Raw genomic sequence first — 15,444 nt, forward strand, 5'->3', positions numbered from 1 at the left:
AGAAAAGCTGTAGAGGAGGTAAAAACATGCATGCAAAAGAGAGAGCATGAGATGAGGGCTCAAAGAATAGAAGTCAATGCAGCCCTTGTGCACAACTGCAAGCGTGTCTCAGAAAGTGTGGAGAAGAGAGAAAGAAGAAAGAGAGGGTTATACATAGCCTACCATAGCGGTAAGTGTGGTTTCAGCGCCTTTGGCTTGGCTACAGGAATAGGAAATACCACTTTCAGAGGACTCTCTACTTAGCTGCATGATTTCTTTTCAGGCCACAAGACTTGGGCCCGTCTAGTCTTTAAGGTCTGGACTCTGAGACGGAGATTCTACTTCAGATGCCCTCACTCTCTTCAGTGAATTGTTATACCGTGATTGATGACATATTTGTGTCTTACTGTTTGTTTGAATTTCTTTGAATGACAATAAACTCAACAGTCACACAAATTTTGTTAGCCTTAATTCACTGAGTACTCCTGATTTGATTTGGCTATCACAGATTCTTCTATTGATTCCAACCTTAATTACTAACAGATCACACACCATACATACTGCACACAGTGACATACAGAGTACAAGTTGGCAAAGGAAGGCTTAAAGACAGAGGTCTCAAAAGTCTTTCTAGAGAGTCAATACAGATGCAAAGAGTCATGGCAGGTGCTGGATAAGATATTTATATAAGGAATAACGTCGAGGAAGGGTCAGGGCAATGAGCTGCCTAAGCAGAGCTGGTGCAAAGTGTGGAGCTGGCTCAGTTGCAATTGGGCCAGATGAATGGTTGTTTCATGTAGGTCTAATCATGTAGACAGGTCATACTGAGCTCAGGGCTTTGTGGTTTGTCAGTCCCATGATGCACTTTGAGAAATGGCCTAAGGCCATTCAGGTACCTCCAGATCCCAGTGTTGTTGGACAGCCCACACAATGCAGATGGAGTGGTTGCATCATGGGTTGTCTGTTGTGTTTGCTAAGCTCACAGACATGCTTTCTCTGATACTGTTTTTATATGTTCATGTTCATAACTGATTACGTTCTTATTTGTGTAAGTGTCCTGGATAGTTTAACGTGGGTAAGTGCCCGAATATTTGACTGTTTCTCTGAGCATTCTGCATCCCTCTCAACACCACTACTTTTATCCAGTTTAACTTCTCTTTCCTGGGTCTAGAGCTGGTGTGTGAATTGTGTAAATAGAAAAATGAGCTCTGTGGTGCTACATAGAGTCAGGGAAAGCATAATCATCATGCACATGCTCCAATAAAGGGGATCTAGGTTCTGAGCAGCACCAGCTGTCCCACCTAACAGAGCTACTAACAGGTATGGGGATGTTCTAGGAAGATTTGTGAAAGCATTAGGGCCAAAGGCATAGGCAATCTTGCAGAAGGAATTTTTTTTTACTTTAAGTTTTTCATGAGTCATCACCATTTCATGCATGTCTGCATGTAGACAGACTCAAGGATAATCTCTTTTGCCTGGCTTTCTTTTTCTCATCTTCTTTCTTCCTAGTGAGGAAAATGAAAGCTAAGAGCAATTGGGTGCAGCCAAACAAGCTCTTCCTGCTTTGAGTTTCAGTTTTGTTTCTTTGCTTGTGATTCTGGAACCTAAGAAAGCCAATCAACTTTCTGTCTTCTGTCTGCTCCACAGCTCAGAAAAACATCTACTCTATTTGCCCTTTGTTTCACTCTGCTCCAGGCTCAGCAGTGGGTAAGCACCTCCTGGTCACCTCACTCTCCACTTGCTTGGTTCTCTTTGCTCTTTGGGTGAAGTTGGCAGGCTGACCACACTGTTCTCATCCAGTTCTGTGCTTACTTTAATGAAAGTTTCACAGATTGCTATGTTTAGGGAGAGTGAACTCTAGAAAAAAAATCTCCAAATAGTTCTATCCCATTTCATCTATGATTTACTTCATTCAATCAGAATGCTTTGGAAGAAAAGTAGAAGCAATCTGTGACTCTATGACTCAGTCCTCTGTTCCCTTCTTTACTTCTTTCATGGAGGGAGACATAATCCAGACATTATTACCATGCTTATTTTTGTGCATCTGCTATGTGTATAATACATGAATGGAATCTTTGGTTTTGCTTTGTGCTAACATTTTATATAAGTGACACCAGACTTAATTTCTTGTACTTAGTTTGCTTTTTAAACTAATAGAAAATTATTTGCCCTTTACCCATGTTTGTTAAAATAGAGCTAGCTCATCCACTGACATCAGCTGCTGTCGATCCTTATTGTGGAGGTGTGCCAGATGTGTATATCTAATCTACACATGTCTCCCTCAACAACGCGGGCCTGAATATACTTTCCGCTGAACTCTATGTGGCCATCAGGACACTGTCAACACTTTTGTTTAGAATGTTTGTCTTATGTGTGTGTGTGTCTAATTGTTCATATGTGTATCCACACACGCAGTGCCTGTAGAAAACAGAAGAGAGCCTCAGGCCCCTTCATATGGAGTTTCAGGTGGTAGGCGAGTGCCATGAATGGAACCGTGGTCCTCTAGAAAGTTCTTTGAGTTGGTTAGTCATCTCTCCAGCCTCCAACACCCGCATTTTTGAGTCTCTGTATCTGGGCCAACTGCTGGCACCACTGGATATTTCTTCTGATGTGAAATGGAGTCAGCACAGAGTTGTATTACAAAATGTTACCTCATTTTCTGTGCGTGTTACTCTTTTGGGTCACCACATCTTTGACTTTGCTCTTCACATTCTGGGCTATTTTTCTTCTGTGTGCTTCATTGCTTCCTCATTCCTTTGTAGAATATGCATCATAATTCACCAACTAGTTTTTTATTGTGTCTTGTTATAAGGCAATTATTCATTTCAAAGTCAATTTTATCTTTCCTTTATAGCTTGTATCTGTAGTGTCTTATTTCAAATATCTAGTAATTAAGTTGCCATGCAATGACCCACACCAGAAACCCTACTTATCTGAATGCAACATGACTGAAGCTATTGGAAGATAAAACAAATTCTGCATACCCTCAGTCTATTAATTTCTTCTCTAGTACTCTTCAGAATGCCAACCTGTCATCTCTGGATAAAGCTGCAAAGTCTTTTGTTGTTGTTGTTGTAGTCCAAAATAAAATTTCTGTTTTAGTTCTGTTAGTCTAGCTGGAGATTTTACTTAACTTTTCAGCATTTCAGGTCACTGGTGTGTGTGTGTGTGTGTGTGTGTGTGTGTGTGTGTGTGTGTACATAGGTGCACATGTACCACAGCATTTGTAGAGTTCAGAGGCCAACCTGTTGTATCTGTACTTGTCGTCCGTTTTGTTTGAAGACAGGTCTCTTGTGCATTGTTGCATGTAGCATGTTACCTGGCTTACATGCTTCTACCTGGTCCACATGCTCCTACCTGGTACACCTGGTCTACCTGGTCCATATGGTCTACCTGGTCCATATGGTCTACCTGGCCCATATGGTCTACCTGGCCCATATGGTTTACCTGGCTTGCATGCTTCTACCTCACTCAGATCTTCAGGGGATTCTCCTATTTTAGATCCCTTTTTATGATGGGAATGCCAGTTTTATAGATGAGCACTCTTGTGTCTGGCGTTACAAGAGTTTTGCAAATTTGAATACTGGCCCTTGTACTTACATGACAAACACTTTTCTCACAGAGCCATTTCTTATCCTCTAAGGTACCTCTCTGAAGCTGACATGCACAGCTCAGAGAAGTGTAATTCTAAATGTCAAGTTTGTTGTTCTGTGCTAATTCTTCTAAATCTTAGCCAGTAATATAATTATTTACCAGACTTCCTATTAATTAGACTGATTGTCTAATGATTTTTAATGCATTAAAAACAGTTTGTACCATTTTTAAAAATCCTAGTAACTAGTGTAATGGCTGCGTGGTTAGCTGTCACTGTGGGACTTATACACCTATTGATACCTTTCTTATTTTTATTATTTCCGTGTGAACTATTTTTGAATATATTTTCATTCTGTCCTTTAATTCATGGTTTGCCAAATTATAGTTCATGTGTGGTAAAAAATGTTTTGTCCACATGCAGTCATGTTTATTTGTTTAGATATAGAATTAGTATGTTTTGTTCCTGTAATAAAATATCTGGAACAAGGTAACTTTATAAAGGAAACAGGTTGATTTAGCTCATAGTTCTAGATATCTAAAGCTATGTTGCCCAGATATGGTACAAGTCTTCTTGGTTGGATTACCTCAAAGAAGATTGTATCATAGTGGTATCATATATGTGCAGAAGATATCAGAATCATAGGCAATGTTAAGCTTTTATGGTAACTTAATCATGAAAAAGGACTGGGGTTCTCCGAGAAATACCTTCGTTTCTTGCAAAGGCATGTTCCAAATTGAACTATGTATTTCTTTCTTTATTGTTCTATCAGTCAATACCACAGTGAGGGCAAAGCTCCCAACACATGAGTCTTGGGGTGAATTATTTACTATTTGTATAATTAAGTTATTTATTGATTACTAATTTTGTTTTATTTTTCTCTAGTCTGGAATTTACTCTGTCAACCAGTATTAAATTTTATTTATTTATTTACAGAAAAGTCTCCTATGTAGTTCTGACTGGACTGGACCTCACTATGTATGTAGCCTAGGCTGGCCTTATACTCACAGAAATGTACTTACCTTTGTCTCCAGTGTGCAGGAATTAAATGAGTGTGCCATTATTCCCAGCCCAGATTTTAATTTTAATGCTCCTTATCACTTCTAAAGTATCTACTTTTCATGTATAGTTGCTGTTCCTACATCTCTACATTGTATTTTTTGGCTTCAAAATATTAATGTCTTCCAATTGCATCAGAGGACAATAGAACTTGCTGGAACTAAACAGAAACTTGTAACTTAAACTTCTATATTATGGTAGTCACTCAACTTCCATTTGTTTTCTTATCAGTTGCAGGAATATGGAAGTGACAACCAGATTGACATGGATACAGGAAAGGGTTCTGGGAAAACTACTTGGGAATACATCATTGACTCTTCTTTATAAGTCTGGAGCTCATGGATTACACGCTCTTGATATGATCCAGAGATGTTCTCATCAGGGTTCCACAATGACAGTCTTTCACTTGAAGCAAGACGTTGTGGGTATTTTTATGCTGGAACACTTTCCCGTTTTACATTCTAAAAAGCCAAGTACTTGTGTTCTGTTTGCATTTAAAGAGAATACCAGCACTGGAACATCAGCTCTGTTTTTGAACGCACAGGTAGAAATCAATACTACAGAGCTGAAATTTTTCTCATCTGATGATATGTGGCTCACTGTGAATCTAAAGAAAAACAAACTTCATCTAAGTGGCGAAGTCATAAAAGAACTAGAACTTAATCTTAAGTGTTTCTCTGAATATTTGGAATGTGAAATTTTTCGAGTTGATGGTATGTACAAAAGGATAATCTGCCTCTACATTTGGTTCTAGTCTTTGCAGTTCATGAATTATCATTGGTGTGCACGCACAAGGGAAATTATGAATAAACATTAGTTTATTATGCAGGACTAAGGACTATAGACTGCTGTGAGAAAGAAATTTAAGATGGATATGCATAAAGATAGGGACGGCCTCGTGCCTGCCTCTCTGATGCACCTGCCAACACATTGTAAACTTGCCTTGATTTATGACTATATTTGTTCTATAAAACTATAAAAATGTTGGAATTTGGGATAACATTCATCTGTGTTCCCAGGTCATAGTCAATAAAATGACTCAAGAATAAATTTATTCCCTTAAAAGACAGAGATGGAGATGTAGGGATGGGAGCGAGGAAGGGTGGGAGAGAAGAAAGGGGGAGGAAGCAGAGAGAAACTTTGACTTGCAAAAAGATACATTTTTCTCTTCTTCTTCTCAGGGTGCTGCCACCTTGAACTCTTAGTTGGGAAGGCCAGACCAGCCCTGTTTAGGAGGGAGACTTGACCACGGAGGACCAAACAAATCAGGGAGCTTACTACACTGTGCTTATTTTCTGTAGGTGTTAAGAATGATCCAGGCTTCATAAAGAAGATGCTGACCGCCAAACAGTAAGTTAGCGTCTTGACCTTCTTGTTACTCATTTTATTTTGATCAATTATGGTAAAAGTGCTGACAATGAACCAATAACAGAGATTAAAAATCGTATTGCTTGGAATTATAAAAAGTTGTCACTGACAGACAATATTCCAGTTAATGTCAAAACCAAATCTCTCTTTTCCATTTTATAGATATAAATATATTTTTATTTCTCCTTAATATATTTTATTGCCGATAATCACTTACTTTAAGTGTTGAGTCTTTCAAAGATTTGTGTTATAAGGTTAACAATGGCTTGTTACAGGTTAAGATTTCATGCTTAGTTAATGGTGTTGCACACCTTTAGTCATAGCACATGAGAAGCAGAGGCAGGCAGATCTCTGTGAATTTGAAGCCAGCTTGGTCTACAGAGCAAGTTCTATGACAGCTGGGGCTACACAGAGTAACCCTGCCTTGAAAAACAAAAAAGAAAAAAGAAAAAGGAACCTTTCACTCCAATATATATAATTGTGGTTTATCTAAGTGCAAAATATTTAACTCAGGATGTTTATGTTTAGGGTGCTATATGTAATATATGATAGAGCTACTATCGAAATAAGTGTGTAGCTAAACCCATCCCCAAATGGGGAGAAACCGAAGCTCTAGGCTAACTACATTGCTTTGAGGAAGATCTGCTGCTGCATTTAATCCCTGAATTCTTTATAGGCACCGAAGAAGATTCTTATCTGCTCTCCGAGCCTACAGGCCCAGTGGAGACTTGGTTTCGGAAGTCCGTATTCTCCTGGTGGGCCCTGTGGGTTCTGGGAAGTCCAGCTTTTTCAACTCAGTGAAGTCTGCTTTCTACGGCCACTTCACTCGCCAGGCAGTCATGGGGTCTGATGAAACCAGCATTACTAAACAGGTGAGTTACCTGAGGATTGGTGGAAGATTGTGATTTATAGATCATAGTGAATGCATTTGCTCATTTCTTTCTAATTTTTTCTCAGACATAACCTTCTTCCTAATCTACAATTAAATGCTAAATAATTAAGTAAAATAGAAGTAAACACTGCATCAGAGTTATCTCTATTCAATAATACTATCCAGAGAAGCATTTGGTTTTACAGATCTGATAATTAGTTATAGAAAATATCTTATGGTACTTTTGCAAATACATTATAAGACTATAACATCGGTTTATCTGTGGTTCTACATTTAATAACTCAAAATGTTTCTAATACTTTCATGAATTGCATCTTGTTTCTTATGTGGATTTATTGTATCATGTCAGCTTAGTTTGAGAAGTCAAGATGCTACAATGTGAATTCATTAAGCATTAACTGAAATACTTCAGCATCCAAATTGTTGTGACATCACAGATAGATTCTGTACTTTCTAGTAGACTGCAGCATAAGACCATCTCCTGTACCACATATGGAAGAACTATGAAGACATAGCAGTTTTGAATACTGAAGAAATTGATGTTTTTCAGGCTTGATGTGGTGGTACATGCCTATAATCTCAGCCCTTGTCGGGCTGAGGTAGGGAGGAATCAGGCCAGTTCCAGGCCACTATTTTAAAATATTAACTGATTTCTCTTTTCTCTTGAATGCTAGCCAATATAGTCTAACTCAACAATTTTTTAACAGTACAGAACATATTCTGTTAAAAATGGAGAAGGAGGGAAAACACTTCCATTTATCTTGTGCGATTCAATGGGACTGGATGAGAGGGAAGAAGCAGGACTATGCCTAGATGACATACTTCATATATTAAAAGGCTTTGTACCAGACAGGTATCAGGTAAGATTTCTTCTACCCCAAGACACTTAAAATCATTTCATTGCATCTCTATCCTACAAGCACACGTGAACTGCCCTTATGTGATTCCAACATTAGCACTACTCTACTTTCAATAAATCAGTATTTTTGAGAAAAAGCTAAAGAGGTGTCCCTTACAGTCTGTGCCATCGAGACATAAAACAAAACAGCAGGACTTGACTTCTCTGAATTCCAGGACACACTCATAGGACTGTTCTGCTTACAGGATTCTTTCAATGGTGTCAACTGTGAATGAAGAAGTCAATTTAAGTAGCGAAACCAGTGCTAGTTTAACTTTGTGCATGTTTAATTATACAAACTAGACAGTAGAATCAGTATCTGTTGTCTACTGATGTATTCCACAAGAGCCAGGCAGTGCTGTTCTGTGCTTGGATCCTTATTTGATGTGTAGCCATGAAGGAAGTTACACAATGCTCTTTTTAAGCCTTAAATTTTAAGTATGTGAAATGTAAGAATTAATACTGCTTGTCTCCTAGAGCATCTGAGAATATAAGGTGAGTGATCTTAAGTTCTCGAAGAGTTACCCATTTGCCCACTTTCTTTCAGGTATCTAATATAATGGCATCAGTTTCAATTTCTAAACATTTGTCTTTTTCCCCTCTCATTTGAACCTGATTGAAAAGATTGACAAAGTGCTATTTTTCACTTGAAAGTATTTATTAGAAACATAATTTGTTCTAGACATGAAGAGAGCAACAGAAAAAATCCACAGTTAGTTAAGAGTTCAGGTATTATTTTTAAGAGACTTATAATCTAGTTACATAATTACAGGGAGGAAGAGAGCAGAAAGACAGGAAAGTCAAATCACTAAGATCCCCAGTTTAGTAGCAGAGAACCAGCATTTCAGTTCAACATTGAACACAAACACACATACACCCCCCCCCCCCACACACACACACAGAGAGAGAGAGAGAGAGAGAGAGAGAGAGAGAGAGAGAGAGAGAGAGAGCAGAAGGAGTACACACTTATAAATGTTTGCCATGTTTTACAATCTACTTTCTCAATAACAGAAAGATTGTTGTCATGTTTGTGGTAAGAAGAAGCTAACTTGGAAGTTGATATTTCTTTAGTTTCACTTCATCTTACTTGGTCTTGAAAAAAATTAAGAAGAAATCATAGCCTTTAAGTTTAAATATCATCTCATTCTCTTTTCTCTGCTTGCCTCTTCCCATGCATTAGACCTTTTAAGCTTGCAAAATTCTCAAAGAGGGTCTTAAATGATTCATAGCAAATCTTAGTGATATATGCTTCTGGAGATTGGATATTTAAGCCATGTTTTTAAAAGTATTCTTTGCATTTCCCTTCAATAATTACTGTGGTTAATCATCATTTTTATCAAAACAAAAAAGCCATTTGTCTTTAAGAACACTATAGTAAGATCTTGGCAATGAGAACAGGCAGGAGGGAAGTCACAAATGAAAAACCAGGGGAAGACGCTGGGGAAAGAAGAGTGAGTGGTTGTGGTTTCTGCTGTGGAAACTAAGCAAAGTCTCTGAAAAGTGAATCTCAACATGTGTTTCTATCCAGTTCGACCCATGTAAGCCAATTAAGCCCAGGCACTTGGCCTACAACACATCTCCACCACTGAAGGACAGGATCCACTGTGTGGCTTATGTCTTAAACATCAACTCTGTTAACTCACTGTCTGATAAAATGGTGGCAAAGCTCAAAAGAATTCAGAGAGATGTAATAGACTGTGGTAAGTCTCATTGTATAAACTCTGAAATAACTACATTTTCACAGAAAGTTACAAAGGGGGTAGTGAGGAGTCTCATGTTTTGCTCTCTTTGGTAAGTGTCCCGAGTGTCTGTTAGCCTTCAGAACTGAAGGACTATGATGTCTATAGTCTTCTGTTGTATAACCCTCTTGTGGTCTTTAGATGGACTCACCTCCTCACAGGAACTAGCTAGCAGTATCAAAGTCAGGCTGCCGACATTGTCACACTGTTTTGTCATGTGTAGAAACTCATGAAATTATATCTACAACTGAGGACACAGAATTACCTCTATTATCATCACTACAAAGACAATACACTGGCCCTTGTAGCTTAACTGCTTGTAGCTACTTCTCTATGGTAATAAGTCTTCATTTGAGAATATTATGTAAATAGAATCATTCATTATGCCATCTTTTGAGAATGACTGTTTTAACTTGGCCTGGCACCCTTTTAAGTCCCTGTCACACGCTTTATGTAGTGATTGCCTCAATGGCTGTTGAGTAATATTCTTTGGTATAGTTATATCAGGATGTGTTTAACCATTGCCTAGTTTTAGGTATTATAAATAAAATGCTACCAAACATAGGTGTTTTCATTTTGTGGGGGAATATTTCCCCAGGAATAAGACAACATTCCAGCTAGCACTACACGGCCAATCCAAGTTTTCTGCATCCTTTCTAATATTTGCTATTATTGCTGTCACTATTGAAAATTAACTTCTGTAATAGATATGTACAAATACGTCATTATTGCCTTAACTTGCTTTACCTAATGATCCATAGCATTAAATATCTTGTCACATAATCTCTGGTCTCCCATATATCTCCAGTAAAATGCTTTCTTTCATATCTTTAACCATTTTTTTCTGATTAATTTATATGTATGTTTTCTTTTATGTTGAATCTTAAGAGACCCCTTGTCTTAGTCAGTGTTCAGTTGCTGTGAAGAGACATCATGACCATGGCAACTCTTACAAAGGAAGACATTTAACTGGGGCTGGCTTCGGAGGTTTGGGCCACTGTTGTCATGGTGGACAGCATGGCAGCAGGCGGGTAGACATGGTGCTAGAGAAGTATCTGAGACTTCTACATCTCAGGCAGCAGGAAGAGAGAGACTCTGGGCTGGACTTGGACTCTTGAAACCTCAAAGCCCACCCCTAGAGCCATCTGTCCTCCAAGATGGCCACACCTCCTAATCCTTCCAAACAGTGTCACTCCTTAGGGACTCTGAGCATTCATATATACCAGCCTACATGGCCACTTTTATTTAAATAACCATATCCCTAAATCTGAGTCACTGTCAGATACATGGTTTGCTGATAGTTCCTCCATGTCAGTGTTTATATTTTTGTTTTGTTTTTCATTATCATTAAATTTGGTTCGGCCATCTCTCTTTCCTCCAGCAACTCTTTCAGCATGACTACTAGGTCTTTTACCATACACTGAATATATATATATAATATATATATATATATATATTATATATAATATCTAATGGACATTATATGCACTTAATGTAACTGTATATGGAAATGTGTTTAAAACACTGGTGGGTTTGGGAAATAACTGAGTTAGAGAAGTGCTAAGATCTGAAGTTAGTTTTTAAGGATATATGGCATTACACCACCATGGTATGAAGTGATGTTTAATGAAACCAACTCTAAGAAGATCCCTTCTCATGGAAAAAAATTGGTTGTCCATTTCCAAAGGTTCACAACTGAAAACATACATGCAGGTAGACTTATATGGACTGAACAGTTGATATTTAGGAATATATGTGTATATACATATATGCATGCGATACCAGTAAAAAATTAAAATGAAGCTATGGATTTGAAGGAGAGCAAGAGGGTTACATGGAAGGGTTTCCAGTGAGGAAAGGGAAGAGAGAATGTTGTAATCAAATCACAATGTCCAAGAGAGAGGGAAGAGGAAGAGGGTGGAGTGCGAATTTTGAAGATTGCATATCTGCATGCTTGAGGGAGAAGATAGCAAGATCCCAGATGAACTCTGAGGTCAGTGTAGCTCGGTGGCGTACACTCTTCCTCACTTTGCCTCTTCTGGCATTTATCTTTAGTTCAATCGTGCAGTAAGCCATGTTTCTCACTTTAAAGCATACCAAGTTTTTAAACTTACTGTGAATTTAGGTATGTCTCAAAGTAAGCTCTTCTTTTGGGAGGAAATCACCTTTGGAAGAAGATCAGGCTAAGTTTTACTGGGGATATTTCACATCCAACTCTCCAAATAAATCATCTTACAGAAATCAGTGTTCAAACATACGTTTAAAAACTATCTTGACATATTCTATCATAACGGTGTCTGTTTGATACAGGTATAGGACAAGTAGTCTTGCTTACTAATGTGGATAACTGTGATGAAGTTCTTGACGACAATTTTACAAACATGACAGAAAGTACGACTTCTCAAAGCCAGGTAAAGAGTGATATTTAGAATCAGGTGATATAGGAACAGAATCACAGCCACATGCTCTCTCTCTCTCTCTCTCTCTCTCTCTCTCTCTCTCTCTCTCTCTCTCTCCCTCTCCCTCTCTCTCTCTCTCTCTCTCTCTCTCTCTCTCTCTCTCTCTCTCACACACACACACACAAGACTGTGTGTATATGCATGCGAATGTGTGTGTCCATAAGTGTGTGTGAGCATGTGCATGTGTGTGTTTAGTCATAGGTGAATTGAGAATTATATCAAGGTGGGTTTGCTTCTGCAGGCCTGTAATGTCAGATACTCAGGAAGGTGATGTAAGAAGATTGCAAGTTTAAGGCCTGTTTGGACTACAGAGTGAAGTCAAGTCCTTGTCTCTAACTAAAAAGTAAAGAGGGGCTGTAGATATTGCTCAATGAGAGAGCACTTTCTGAGAAAATGTGAGGCATTGGCTTCAGTCCCTGTTGGTACAAATAACTGGATTGGTTTCTCAGTTTGCTGTGGTTTATGTTTCATTTTCGAGCTATCATTATCCATAATTTACATAAGTATAATTGTATTCTAAAGAGGATTTAGCAAACCATTACCTTTTCAGTTTCTGTCCTTAATTGTACTTAATATTAAGTCAAATTTCTAGTATGATCTACTTACATATTTTTACATAAAATGCATTTTAAATTATACTTAAATTATATTTAAATTATATATATAATTTAAATTATATTTTCCACAGGTAAAGAAAGTCCAAAACATGCTCACTATTCCTGTATCTAATATCCTGATGGTCAGTAATTACACTTCAGAGCAATCAATGCACCCTATAAGGGATATTCTGATCTTTGCTGCACTCAGGCAGATGTTGCGGGCTGCAGATGACTCCTTAGAAGACCTTCCTCTTGAGAACAGGTAATGTGGCTCCTTGCTAAAGCACCGTGTCTCTCAGAAAAGCCCCAGCTGTCCTTCAGTGGGGTGGTTGGGACCTTGACTGTACTGTAATGTGTGTTCATTCCTGCTTTTGTTTGCCTTGTTTTTGGAGGAGTGTGAGGAATGGCACAATCTTCTGGGACATTAGTTACCCTTTTTGGCCCATACCTGAATTGCCCTAAAGAGAGCCTCTTTGAGACTCTGCCTTTGTTAATGTTCTTTTTTTTTTTTTTTTTAAGACAGGATCAGCTAATGGCTCCCTCAGCAGCCAGTCATGCATCAAAAAAATGAAGATGAAGCCTGAGAAGTGGAGAGGAAGGAAATGACCTAACACAAATCTGCTTCCAAACACTTGTACCCACTGCCGTTTCATATCTTGATGCCTTTGCTTTTACTTATCGAGCACATTATGCAATTCTATGCATCCTATCAATCACACAATGGTTACAAAATTATATAGATATCTGCTATTCTAAAGAGAGTGTAAGTTCTTGGGGAAAATAGGCTTTGGGTTTGCCTTTGTAGTCACAGAGCTCAGCACAAGGTCTGGTATGCAATCAGAATACTCACAATGGCTCTCCTGTACCACTTTCTCTAGATAGATGATATTTACTTTGGCATCTACTCATTATGGATGAAAAGACACAAAGAGTAAGATGCTGGAAAGAGAATGAGAAAATAAGGACAGAGAGGGTCTTACTTATCTTTGCTTGAAAATATGAATGCCTCTAAACAAACTTAAATTAATTAAAACGAGCCACTATTTGTTAGCAACTTTGATAACTACATTAAAGTTTTAATTTCATGAAATAAAGTTTCTTCCTGTAATATTCCCATGCTTGATTTTAATGGACTGAATCCCAAAGCATCATAGCTGTGTCTCCAAAGAGGAACTACTGAGAGATGAAGTCATGCTAGTCCGCATGGAAGGTTGACATGCAAGTCCTTCGGGTGGTTATGAAGTCCTCCAGGCAGCTGTCAAAATCAGGACTATTGTTGAAGGAAAACAAACCTTATAGTATTCTTTCCAACTCTTTCTGTAAATTTTAATAATTCTTCAACTTTTTCAGTTTAGCATTTTATTATTTGGGCACATATTTATTTCATTATTTTTAACATGTGCTTATGTGTGTGTTTGTATGTACACATATGCATGTGAGTGCAGGTGAACATGAAGGTCAGGAGTCACATCCCCATGGAACTACAGAAGGGGGTCAGGAGCCATCTGGTTTGTGGGCTGGGAACTGAAAGTGTCCTTTGCACAAGCAGTGTGCACTCTTGTACTGAAGAGCCGTCTCTCTGGCCTCTTAGTTTTCTTTTAAAAAATATGTTTTGGTTCAACAGACTCCTGCATTGTGACAGTCTATCTTATCTTCAGCCAGTTTAGTCTTTCTTCTGGCTATTTCTTGATACTAAGAGGACAAGGATTCCTTCAGGGTAGGTATGAGGAAATGGATTTCCCTAAAGCAGTGTTTCAAGGGAAGCTGCACTTTTGTGAATATTCATGAAGATGGTTTTAAGAAATATCTAGATTCTGAATAGTCATTGATAGAATAGAAATTGATGAGGAAAGACAGAGAAGATATGGAGAACAAATTTTGGATAGCAACCAGCTGCAACTGGATGTAGGAAGTGCAGATACAGGTGGGCCTTTATCTATATAATATAGAGAAAAATGAGGCATGAAAGAAACTGAAAATGGTTGACGATTCACCATTTTCCTTGGTGACTATAAGGCTGTAGCCTTGCTGTCTCTTTTATGAAGAGACTATCTGGGCAGAAAATGACAAGTTTTCCTTTTTTATAAAGAACTAGCACAGAGTAGTGTTATCAAGGAGATCTAGAACATAGAAAGAAGGTGAGTGTGTGTAAAGGCCAAGGGAGTTAGACATGAAAGGACTGTCCACGGGAATATGCATGCCCTTTAGGAGTAAAAGCCTTCAGATCAAGTTTACTGTAGCCCCCTCCAAAAAAGAAAAATAAACCCAACATGGCCAACAATGTTATAAAACACACACATGTCTCATGGAATCAAATATGAAACTGAAATCCACACAGGAAAAGTCTGGGAAGGGAGGGACTCAAGAAGGCTGGAACTTCTGTCTAGGAGGAGATCTCCCATGACTTATTGATTCCCCAAATATTTCTCTGGTACACTGAGTGGTAGTGGGACTTCCCACTTTGTGGCATTCTAGAGGCTATTCTGGATTTCTGGAACTTTATATGACTTAGCTTTCAGCAAGTTATGTAACCAAAGTCATTAAATTCTTCCTTGATAAAAAACAGTATGTTAAATCGTATAGTAGACAAAAGATGAGTACAGCATGAGGCAGAAGGGTGGTGTGGAAACCACTCAAGTGTTGGTGACAGAGCTCTTCGAGTAGTGGTAGGTGAGACTTTTGCAATACCAAGTGATGGTTTCTGAAGTGTGTGGCTATGTGCACTCACCCAATATCTACCACAGGATGCTGAGAGTATGTGCTTCACGGTGTGAGACTATGTGTCCTTAAGAAAAACAGTTTGATGGGTTATCACTTTGCAGGTTGGTTCATTAGTAAAAGGTCGGCCTAGAATTAATT

General features: G+C 38.3%; 1 protein-coding gene across 2 annotated transcripts; it reads left to right on the forward strand.

Annotated features, from left to right (window-relative positions):
• The first annotated feature begins 1,531 nt into the window (after positions 1-1,531).
• On the forward strand, positions 1,532-13,697 carry Ifi44l (interferon induced protein 44 like). 2 transcript variants are annotated; one of them, XM_027395137.2, is made up of 9 exons: positions 1,532-1,686; positions 4,862-5,343; positions 5,932-5,980; positions 6,675-6,870; positions 7,598-7,750; positions 9,317-9,488; positions 11,838-11,938; positions 12,675-12,847; positions 13,105-13,697. In XM_027395137.2, exons 2-9 carry the CDS (start codon positions 4,872-4,874, stop codon positions 13,154-13,156), a joined length of 1,368 nt encoding a protein of 455 aa, XP_027250938.1. In that variant the 5' UTR covers positions 1,532-1,686; positions 4,862-4,871; the 3' UTR covers positions 13,157-13,697. The 2 variants fall into 2 exon arrangements, with proteins under 2 accessions (XP_027250938.1, XP_027250939.1); XM_027395138.2 differs by having other exon boundaries at positions 13,109-13,697.
• The last annotated feature ends 1,747 nt before the right edge of the window (positions 13,698-15,444 follow it).

Source organism: Cricetulus griseus (assembly GCF_003668045.3).
Source record: "Cricetulus griseus strain 17A/GY chromosome 1 unlocalized genomic scaffold, alternate assembly CriGri-PICRH-1.0 chr1_0, whole genome shotgun sequence".
Classification (NCBI taxonomy): domain Eukaryota; kingdom Metazoa; phylum Chordata; class Mammalia; order Rodentia; family Cricetidae; genus Cricetulus; species Cricetulus griseus.

Excerpts from the sequence above, each read along its gene's own strand:
- Ifi44l (XM_027395137.2), top strand. The coding sequence starts at position 4,872 with ATGGAAGTGACAACCAGATTGACATGGATACAGGAAAGGGTTCTGGGA. Across the intron at positions 5,981-6,674 it reads AAGATGCTGACCGCCAAACA|GCACCGAAGAAGATTCTTAT; the intron begins GTAAGTTAGCGT and ends AATTCTTTATAG. Across the intron at positions 6,871-7,597 it reads AAACCAGCATTACTAAACAG|TACAGAACATATTCTGTTAA; the intron begins GTGAGTTACCTG and ends ATTTTTTAACAG.